Here is a 12,023-nt window from a genome sequence, read left to right as displayed (position 1 = left end):
TCTAGCCGCACGGTAATCCAGACTAAAATTAATAGATTTTACTTAAACCTGAAATGAATTTTCGCGGCGTTTGTAAAAAGAACGTCCGAAAGCGCTAATGGGTACCGAGAAACGATTAATGCTATTAAGCTGGAATTACGTTCTGAATGCCTGAAACCGGTAAGTAGAATAGGTGCGACGATAGTCAGACAGAGGCAGCGGGCGAAACGATAAGCGGAGAAAAATTCACGGTTGCGGAGGAATGAAAACATTTTAACGTTTTGCTTTATCGCTGAAACAATTTCTCATATTTTTCTTGCTGCCTGTAACGCAAGGAAAAAGCTGGAATGGAAAGCGTGGAAAATAAGGATGCCAGGTGGATTCAATTTTCATACCGTCTCGTGTTTTTAGGTTAGCAAATAATCTCGATTGCGAATCGTTCGTATCATTCTACGTCTTGTCACATCGAATAAAAAGAAATGTCTCTAATGAAAACTTTCGTGCAAAACGTTTCTTCAGGAATCGATACTCAATTTCCTGCATACATATCGGGAAAAAGACGTTTACAGAATTTCACGGCTAATTTTTTGTACGATGTTTGTACAAATTCGAGGATCAAAGGGAAGAGCATCCGCAATCCGAACAATACGACGCTCGTAAATCGCTTGAAGGAATAGTCGTGTGAATACGACCCTTGGAACAATTGAAAAACATGCATTATACATGGCAAACGAATGATTTACCGATACTACTATAATGGATTTCTCGGTCCACTGTTTCTCATGAACCTTGTTTTCGTAGCTTCCTTCGCCTTCAGGTACTATTTCTTCGTTAACGTATGCTTGCTATGTTTATATACCTTTATAGCAAGTTTTTACTTACAAGATTTGTGCAACTGTAGACCATAATTTAAATATAGTATGTAATGATTAGAGGAAAGTTTGGATTTTGAAGTCAGAATTAGGTGTATTGTGATGTGAATATAAATACAGATGCGACAAAACTATAGTCTACAGTACCTAATAAGTATTAGGTATTTTCCAAATGTAATACAGTGAGATTTAAATCATCAGTGAACCCAATATCGAAAGACTTTCCAATCGAATACATTGCCACTCGCCAACTTGTCACAGTGGCAATGTAACAAGAGGGACGATGTTTTAGGGATCACGATCGGATAGAATTCATGGAATAACATTGGGACGATGGTGGTAAGGAAAACACGTGGCAAGAGGAGAACTCAGACAGGACTTTTCAATTTCGACGAAGAGAGAACTCGTTTCGATGGAATAACGTTGCTTCTTTTGATGCTGCCGAAGTGTTGGGGTTACGCGGGAATTCTGTTGCACGCCGGTGTATATCGGATGATCCGGATAATAGATTTGCCGAAGGTAAACTCTACGGAATTTTTATGTCCTCTTGATCAGGGGAAATTTAAGAATAGCAAACGTATTATTCTTCCTCATTATCCGGCAAATCCGAAGGGGATTTTTGAAGATAATTATTATTAGCTTATCAAATTATTAGAAACCTAATTAGCCAACTTGATCACATAAATTATGTTATATGATAAAGAGTGTTAAATAGCATTTCATGTTGTTGCATTTCTTTGTGATAATCCAACATGTGATTAAGCAAAGTTAAATTAAAATTGCTTAAAAAGAATTACAAATAAACATTAATTACTTAATAAGCGAATTACGAGGTACATTTCCGTAGAATTTTAATTATCTGAAACGTGTACGAGTCTCGACATGTTAAAACTGGCATAAAGTATTTCTTAAAGTGTATGAACGTTAAATCTGCATCGTAGCCCGCGAATTTCTCCCGGAATCAAACGCACTGATCCACTTGCTCCAATTTTTCCTGCATCGTTGGCATTTACACGACCCTGGGTCAAGTGGATTCGTTTCTCTCGCAGCCGTCGTGCAATGTGTTAAAAAACGCGAACCTCGACGATGTTACGCGAACGTTTTCACTGACCCTTTCTCCCGCGTTTTCTCACGCGGCAGCAGATAAATGAACGCTGAATTAGTACGCCGTTAAATGGCAGCGTTGTTTCGCGCGCCTTCAAAGCCGCACACGATCGTGGCAAGGGTACGGTTTAATTAAATTTCATAATTAGTCGCGGTGTGTAAGACCGTTTACGAGGTTGGTCAAACCTTAATCTCGCCACTCATCAGCCGTCATGCTCCCTGATGGCTGCCTGTACATCAACCCTAATTCATCTAATAATTCTAGTTTTATTATGTTTTGTTCATTCCTTCCTTTAGTACCCAGAAAATGGTATGAAATTTTAAGAGAGAGAACTTTTCAATTTCATTCATTTTACAAATTATACTGACATGTTTATATCAGGAAAAAAAATGATACAAAAATTGTCCACTTTGATTAAATGTTTGAACAAGTGATAGAGTACCTGAGAGGATTATAATTCAGTTGTCAGTGTATTGAATTAATCTTGGATACCTATTAAATTGTACATTCGAAGATGAGAATGTATTTGTACCAACGAATACTAATCCCGCAATTCTCCGGTATAATCGAACATGGATCTCGAAAATTCCGATACGCCCCAAGTAATTCTAAACCAGCCCCGGATCGAAAGGATCATTCAAATAACCATAGAATTCCCGGGAAGAATTGAAAAGTCGTTTTCAACCGGTCGGCCACGATAGAAATGTGCAGCGGAATTAGCATAACAAGGTTTCCCGGTATACGAAACGCAACAACGGTACACTAATCCGACGCAATCCAGATTTTCCATGCTCCATTTAAATACAATTTCTTTTCCTCGATCACGAAATTACGGGAATACACGGTACGATGTTCTCGTGCATTACCTCGACCAAGATAGATTAAAGGGGCTCGTATTAAAGCCGCTCTACGAAGAAAAACGTCGCGATTCAATGTCGTACTTTCCTCTTTATGCTCCTTTCACGCTGCTAGTTAATTCCGGTTGTATATTAATCACGGCCCCTCTCTTTGACGAGACCTGGTTTGGCCATCCCTTAGTTACGCTTCTTTCTTATTTCATTTCTTTAATGACGGATTTGCGCGGAAGAAAAGGTTCTTGGACTTGTTCCATTTTATTTGGAGTTTCAGGGCAAGAAGTGGATTGTTGGTAATATGACGTGGATACCTTGACACAATATGTTAGATCAACACACGCTGGATTACGAGCTGGGTCACCACACGTTGGTACAGCATGTGTTGGATCACCACGTGATGAATTAACACGTGTTGGATCACCACGCGATGAATTATCGCTCATTGGACTACTAGATATCAAATTACTACGTGTTGAATTGCCACGCATCGAATTACCACGCACTGGACTACTAGGTGTCAAGTTACCACGTATCGAATTACCACGCGTCGAATTACCACGTATCGAATTACCACGCGTCGAATTACCACGCGTTGGACTACCACGCATCGAATTACCAGGCGTCGAATTACCACGCGTTGGAGTACTACGCGTCGAATTACCACGCATCGAATTACCACGTATCGAATTACCAGGCGTCGAATTACTACGCGTTGGAGTACTACGCGTCGAATTACCACGCATCGAATTACCACGTATCGAATTACCACGCGTCGAATTACCACGCGTTGGACTACTACGCATCGAATTACGAGGCGTCGAATTACCACGCGTTGGAGTACTACGCGTCGAATTACCACGCATCGAATTACCACGTATCGAATTACCAGGCGTCGAATTACTACGCGTTGGAGTACTACGCGTCGAATTACCACGCATCGAATTACCACGTATCGAATTACCACGCGTCGAATTACCACGCGTTGGACTACTACGCATCGAATTACGAGGCGTCGAATTACCACGCGTTGGAGTCTTACGCGTCGAATTACCACGCATCGAATTACCACGTATTGAATTGCCACGTATCGAATTACCACGCTGTGAATTACTAGGAATCAAATTACCACGTATCGAATTACCACGCGTTGAACTACCACGTGTTGGATCATCACGCGTTGGATTACCACGTGGTGAATTATCACGCGATAGATCACCACATGTAAGGTCCCCACGTGTTGGACCATCACACGTTAGATAACCACACACTGAACCACCACGCATCAGATTACCACACGCTGTAGTACCACGTGTTGGATCACCACTCGTTACACCACATGTTGGATCATTGAATGACTACGTCAATACGCTTCGAACTGACACACCACTTATTGAGTCATTACACGCTGATATGCACCAAATACATAATACGATGCATCACACATTGGATCCCCATGTGTAGCACGCGTTACGCAGTGTACCTATTAAACTTCCACCGACCAGATGAGGTACATAAAGGCTAGTTTAATATGCCGTGTGATTTCCCTTACCCGCATCAGTTAAAAAAATAATTCCAAAACTTCAAAGAACCCTGATACAGCTCACATGCTGAATTTAAAGGAAATTAACTGCACATGTGGCAGGTAAGTTAGCAAGAGATATCTATTTCAGCTCCCTCAAAGGCAGCTTTCCGATTGAGAGGCAAAGATGTATTCGCATTAGCGAAAAGGTAGTAGAGCGATAATCTCGGAGTCGGTCTAGGATCACATCGGAGTGCGCAAACTCTGTCGGATGGCTGCCTCGTCCCGTTGAGGTTGTGCCTTACCAAAGCCGTCTAGTTCAATTTCGTTCTACCCACTTATTTGTAACGTTCACGATACTTATACGTAATCCCCAGCGCGATACGTGTTTGCAGGTCGCTTCAACCGACCGAAAATGCATCCGTACGTACGGATGCCGGGTAACACGTTCCGGGCATTTGTTTCAAAGGATCCGCCAGTCGGTTTCCATCCTCCGCGGCGTTCCTCTTGGCTTCGCTTATCGCTTACCTACTGCACACTGAAAAACGACCAACAGCTCTCCTTCTGGAGCAGCCTGACGGTGGATCAGTCCGCGAAAGAAACTGTTCGGTTTACTTTTTCGAGGTCAACTCTGGATCAGAGTAACTGTGGACTCGGTCGATAAATTGAAAGGAAATTAAATTTTCAACGGAATTAGTCGATGTCGATTGGTGGAAGATAAGAATGGACTCGGAAAATTGTTTCGCAAGATCCTTAATTTGACGAGCGAAAGTTACTGTTTCGGTTTTTCTATTAAAGTATTTTAAACTTGATTCAGAAGACTATAGTTAGTATTCGACAATATTGGAGGATCAAATTGTCAGGTGCTCCGAACTGAGAAATGACGATATATTCCTTTTGTGTATCAAATTAAATTCCACAGAAAAGAGTAAGCATATTTATTGTCGAGATAGGTACCTCTGACAGACATTTCCCAAGAATAATCGCCTATTATTCAAGACAGAATGGCTTACGAAACATTTCTATCCGGAATAAAAAAGAAACATTGAAATTGAGTATAGGTAGGCGAAAAGAACGAAGGGAATCGCGTTGGCGAGGGGAGGTGACCAGGTGAATTCCACGGGCGCAAAGCGATTTATGAGAAGCGAACACCAGGCTATAAAATAACACTTCCCATTCAAATCGGCAAATTAATGGTCGTTTTCATGGATTCTTTGTTTCCGTGGGTCGACAATGGATCGCCGCGAGGTTATTATTCTGAAATAGTATGGCCAAAGGTTGAACGAGTTGCCGCAGAATCCATGGAACGCTGCTCTGATTCGAACATTTTTACACGGAGATTGCAATTTGAGTTAGAAACACGATTTTTTTTTATCCCGTGTTAATCACGAACAAATGTTTATTTCCAGCAAAGGATTTTATTCGTCCCTGACAATAGACTATGAAGTTTGAGATACTTGCTAGGAATTGCCATGTGGATTTGTACTATTCCCTACTTTGTAGGTAGATGAAGAAGAAATTGCAAGAATGTGAGATTACAGGGTTCATTTTTGAAACGCGCGTGTACCGAAGGAAAGAAAGCATTTAAAATTGTCGCAGTGTGTCTCTTGGTCTTTTTCTGCATGGAAATTAATCCGTGTCACCGTCTAGGCTTACGGAAATGCAACGGGGAGTCCTTTGACAGAGACGGGGCATCGATGAAAAGCTGTTGAAGAATTGGCATGCATTTCTGTCGTTCGAAAAGACTCGGGCGCAACCATCGAGCACAAAGGGCCGCGCTGCTGAAAATGAAAACGCGAAAAGTAGAATGGAAAAGCGCGCAAAGCTGAACAGACTGGCTCGTCTGCGATCTTTACAACTATTTTGGCGAGCACAGAAAGACGATGACGTTTAATTTTCAAGACAGATGTGTTAACATTGCGTCACGGAATTTGTGTACAATATGGAGATTTACGAAAAAAGTCGTTCGTTGTTATATTAGAGAGGTACATTGTCAAGCATTGTAATTTTACCCGTTGTAATTTTATGCGTTGGAATTCTCCCCCCCTGCAATTGTGTGTGTTGAAATTCCACCCCTTGCAATTTTATGCTTCGAAATTCTACCCCTTGCTATTACGTATATTGAAATTGTGCCCCTGCTATTCTGCGCTGTAATTTTAGATGTTGATTAAATCTGTTGAAATTCTACCAATTGTAACTTGACCCGTTATGATTCTGCGCGATATAATGCGATCCGTTGAAATTCTACCAATTGAAACTCGATCCGTGGCAATTATATGCTTTGTCATACGATCCGTTGATATTCTACCAATTGTAACTTGACCCGTTATGATTCTACGCGATGTAATGCGATCCGTTCAAATCTTATCAATTGAAACTCGATCCGTGGCAATTATATGCGTTGTAATACGATCCGTTGATATTCTACCAATTGTAACTTGACCCGTTATGATTCTACGCGATGTAATGCGATACGTTGAAATCTTATCAATTGAAACTCGATCCGTGGCAATTATATGCGTCGTAATACGATCCGTTGAAATCTTATCAATTGGAACTCGATCCGTGGCAATTATATGCGTCGTAATACGATCCCTTGAAATTCTACTAATTGAAATTTGATCCGTGACAATTTTACGCGTTGCAATTCTACTCCACGCAATTCCACGCATTGTAATTTTGTTTATTGCGAAGCTACGCTTGGGGATTACGGTCGAGCAACATTACTCTATTACAGTTGATGCACAAAATGGAATCCTATCGCATAAACGATCCATTTGGTTTACTAGCATGGTTTCAAAGGTTTTTTGCAAATAGCAACCCCTTGGACCTTTCGTCTGGAACCAATGCAATGCAGATCTGCAAGCGTTCATCCTCCGTCCAGCGAACTGTACGCGGAATTCCGCGCGTGTTTCGACGAAATAAAGGCAAATACAGCTGCAAGGTATAAAGAAATTCCTGGCCCCGAAGAGGTACTACGTAGAAACTCAGAAGGATGACGAGAATTCTCTAGGTTTTCCATCGTAGATCAGTAGAGACGGTTGCTCGATCGAACGAGCTTCACGGGACAAAGTACAAAGGCAGCAAATATTTTCGAAGCATATTGTGATGTAAATAAACGAACGCGGTTTGCGAAATATTTCCTTTGCTTCCCCGTTGATCAAAGATACCGACTGCTACTACCGTCGAAGAATCGTAACGCTTTCGAGAAACATTCCTCTTTCGTTTATTGTTTGTCGCGAATGCTACGAATTTTTTGCTGGAATTTCCACTTGGTCTGTTACAGAATTAAATGCAGACATTTTAGAAACGAAACAAGAAGTACACCGTCACATCTTAACATATAGGGTTCATGCTTTAAAAGCTAAACGAAGTGTGCTACTTCGATAAATTAGCATCAGTGATGTTCTTCTTTCGGAACTATCACGAAAGGTATACAGTCACTTACCTTGAACCGGTGCGTAGATGTTAAGGTAGAGGCAGTCCTCGCTCTGGTTCGTCAGATAGGGTAGCAGTCTCCTGAGATACTCGACTCTTCCCTTCGGCATCTTGTCGGTCAGCTTCGGCAGCCTTTGTGGGCAAACAGGGCCAAACTTGTCCGCCACCTTGACACCGTGCCACAAAGCACCGCTGACGGGCGGCATGAAACGCAAAGAACCGGTCGGCGGTGACGCGTACGGAACGCCGCGAAACACTTCGACCCCTTCGAGATGACGGTCGAGGGTAACGATAACGCCCGACAGTTCCCCATACTTTGTCCTGACGATCCTCGAGCTGAGCTCGGCGCTGGCGGTAGCCAGGATGAGGCCGAGCAGCGCCAGGATCGACGACGTCATCTTAGTTCGCGCCCTTTAAACCCCGTCTCCGCGCCTCCACCTCGTGGTTCACTCGATCCCGCTGAACGCTTTCATCCCTCGGGATCTAGCCGCCTCCTGGGGCTGGGACGCACGCGATCGTGCTCACCCCGTTACCACGAGGACCGGACGAGCGTTCAGGATGCATCAGTGGACGATCCACGTCGCAGGACGATTTCGAGGCTGCTGAATAAGGATAATCCAAGGGATTCCTCGATCGAACACTGATCGGTTCAGCTTTGGCTCATGCTTGGATCGGAGGTTCCGTGTCTGACCGGGTCGTCGGAGTTTGCTCTTTTCGCGCTGTTTGTCTAGCTCGAGAGAAACCTGCTGACGGCCCTCCAGAACTAGTCAACACGCGGTAGACATTCCAGAGTCAGCGTTTTGGAAGGTAAACCGTCGATGTACGGATTCTACGCGAGATCCTTCAGTTCCGATACGTTCTTCCAATCCCCGTTGTCAGAGAGCACTAATCACTAGAGCGTAGAATGTTCCAGTAGATTGTCCTTAGCTTCATCAGGTTCGAACGAACATCGGTAAATTTCCTCGAACCATCCGTTCTACCCGAGTTACAAAAAGACGATCTCATTTCTAATGGCATGCTTGATGTGACGGTACAAGTAAAAAGCGCCCGCCCTAATGATGCCCAAGAGAAAGCTACCGTTCCGACGTTTACCGGTTCGCTTCATCTTTACGACTCGATCTCGGAGGGAAGGCAGCCGGATGTCGTGGAGCTGCGTCCAGCTTGGGAGCGCTTTATTGCTTGCCTCCACGAGCTCTCTAGATGGACCAAAGTTTTTCAAATTGCTCCCTTCCGCTTTCTCGCAGACATTCCCTGTCCGTTTTCGTGCACAGACACGATTCACCGTTACGAACCCGAACAGGAAGCCGTGACCTGTACATATCCTCGAGCGGATCACCGATCCCTACCGATCACTCGACACCGAATCACTGTCACACCACGAAGCGAAATCCTCACGGTTCACCCGGCTGCACTCGATCAATCTCTCGAAAATCCTGAGGGTCGAGGCCTTCCCACTTAGCCAGGTCCTTCCCGGTGGACCCAGTCACTTGATCACCAGTCACCTGGACGCTCTCGTACCCGCTCGCGAATGGTTCGACGACACACGCGGATCCACATACGACACCCGCCACGCCGTCACGCACTGCACTCCCGGTTCGCGCGGCGATCCAGCTCACGTGGTAGCCGCATCACGCGATCCGGATCCACGTAGATCCCGAGGATCGCGACCAGATGAAGGGAGGAGGAAGGGGACGACGACCGCGGAACTCGATGAACCAGAGCAGCCGATGTTACCGTCACTTCGACCTCGGACAGACTGGCGTCAAGCGACACCGCTCGCTAGGAGATGCGCATGCCTCGCGTGAACGCTGCCCACACCGAACGGGACATGGGCGGAAGTCCGCGAACGCGTCGATACGGCAGAGGGGATCGATGCCGACTGAAGCGGGAAACTGGTTCGTGTCTGGGACGAACCGTCCGTCATCGGTCTGTCTGTTTCTACTGCGACGACGCGCGACCCTTACGAAAGGCCGGATGTGATTAAGATAATTACCTGCGGGCTGCTTCGTCGGCGGAATAGCAACGATACCGAATTTCTTTTACTTTCTGAAGGACGGCGATTCGTTGTAAACAAATCCGGTTAATCCGATTCGAAGCTCAGTAAATTCGGAAAGATTTAACAGTTAAAATTTAATTACACAGATGCACAAATACAGATTTACTTTATGTACAGATATGTAATACCGAGTGGTAAGTCCGCTTTGATATCTTTGCACGGATTAATTGAATGAACTGGTATGTGCTTGCACAGTACGAAACTAGAGTGAAGATTCCTCCATGATTATGGAAATTAAAAGATCGACATGCTAGATCGCTGGCAGCACTTAAGAACGATAGGATAAGGTTACGCAAACACGCATCAGATTCCACGCTGTTCCGGAGTTATAATCATGTTTACACTGCCACGATCCTTTTGACAAACTGGACGTGGATAACTAGATCCATATAACTGTTCGCAAATAAGGCATGATATCTCGTGTATGTTCTAGCTGATTATACTGTAAACAGGGTCGTGTATGGTTCTATAAACTAGGAGCCATTTCGACTAACTCTCTCAAAACGTTGTAACGGATCGGTTAAAACGCGAGGAGACTTAACTAAAAAGTAAACGAATGTTTTTATAACTTCTCCCGTATAAATCAAGCTTAACTCTTTCGACGAGGAAAGTTGCTCGAGACTTTTTATCACGTACCTGTATTTACACCGCTTTAAGATACTACGTTTTCCTGATGTACCAGTTATGGATACGATAAATAATTTCAGTAACTAGAATTATTTAGCGGGAATGTAAGTTGTAAATCATATTGTTACCTGGATGATCCGAAGGAAGAAAGAAGAAAGCGATCGCGGGGCGAAATTGGAATATCAGCCGAGCAGGATGGCAAACTTTTTAACGAGAATTTCAGTGAAGAATGACTACAAGCGCGGTCGGTTTCCTCACAAAGTTTCACGATGTACTCAGCCATGTCTTCATAGTTTACCGCGTAGTTATCCTCGTTAAGAAACTTCGATGCACGTTTAGCTACCTTTTAAAAAACAGCGCGTCTCGGGCGTTTTGCGCGAACGCGCATCGAATTAAACAAGGGACTAATGACTGGAATATATCGTCATAATGATGGCAATTTGAGGAGGAAAATTTTCGAATTTTATTCGAGGGAATAAACTGTTATCTGTTGGATAACACATTATGGACTATTTGGGCTATTACGTGTTACGTGGTGGACGTGATGGATTACCAGGCACTAAGTTGTTATAGGTTAGGGTATTACATATTGGATCACCACGCACTATGTTGCTATACTTATTGAATCACCACGCACTATGTTGCTATACGTTAGAGTATTACATATTGAATCACCACGCACTACGTTGCTATACGTTAGGGTATTACTTATTGAATCACTACGCACCACGTTGCTATACGTTAGCGTATTGCATATTGGATCACCACGCACTAAGTTGCCATACGTTAGGGTATTACATATTGAATCACCACGCACTATGTTGGATCACCACGCGCCATATCACCACGTTCGGTATCACGAGGTTATAACACCACTATTGTATTGTTCCACATAGGACCACATTACATTCCCACACATATCGAATCACGTCAAATTTCATCTCTCCCAACATACTCCATCCCCAGGTAATACAACCACACGTTATAACCATCCAAAATTAATCTCAACGTCAGAATCCAAGAATTCCACTTGAAACTTAGGAACAACCCAGCTGGCATCAAGAATAACAAGGGAGGTAAGGTAGAGAAACAGAAGCACGAAGCAAGTAATTCGAGAGGGTGCAGCGTACCTTTGCCCGAAGGTGTTATCGCGAAATCTGTCGAGCATAGACGGGTTGTACGATGCAGTTTACTTAACGTCGTAGATAACGAGGCCGAGAGTGGTTGTTGGACGACCCTTCATGAATTACTGACTTAATTCTTCCGGGCACGAAGGTGTGGAACGCATTTAACATCGTCCCTGGGTGTGGCGTTCCGTTGCGTCAACTTTGCCGATGCTATTAACTCGCATCCTAAGGCTAACGTCAGTCTCGCTACCCCTAAATCGCGGGGCGTTGGCAGCCTACGTGTCGTTGCTTCTCAAAAGCAGTGCGTAATTTAATCAGATCGCTTCAGGCAACAGGGTTTTGCGATACATCGTAACGCGATAGCGGAGATACGTTTCTGGAACGTTGCTGCCAGCGATTAGGGCTGATCATAATTTCGGTGTATTGTTAATGAACATTATTAATAC

General features: G+C 43.9%; 1 protein-coding gene across 2 annotated transcripts in view; it reads right to left on the bottom strand.

Moving 5' to 3' along the window:
* Positions 1-9,629, bottom strand: part of Nlg3 (Neuroligin 3) — a 266,900-nt gene extending 257,271 nt beyond the window's left edge. Inside the window, exon 1 of one of the 2 annotated variants that reach the window (XM_076539725.1) lies at positions 7,778-9,629. In XM_076539725.1, the coding sequence (XP_076395840.1) occupies positions 7,778-8,165 (388 nt within the window). In that variant the 5' untranslated portion in view covers positions 8,166-9,629. The remainder of the gene's footprint in view (positions 1-7,777) is intronic. The other variant, XM_076539723.1, reaches the window with a different exon arrangement.
* Between the last annotated feature and the right edge of the window lie 2,394 nt (positions 9,630-12,023).

Source organism: Megachile rotundata, chromosome 14 (assembly GCF_050947335.1).
Source record: "Megachile rotundata isolate GNS110a chromosome 14, iyMegRotu1, whole genome shotgun sequence".
In the NCBI taxonomy this organism is placed as follows: domain Eukaryota; kingdom Metazoa; phylum Arthropoda; class Insecta; order Hymenoptera; family Megachilidae; genus Megachile; species Megachile rotundata.
The sequence above is the reverse complement of the archived record's forward strand: the minus strand, read 5'-3'. Positions and strand labels throughout refer to the sequence as shown.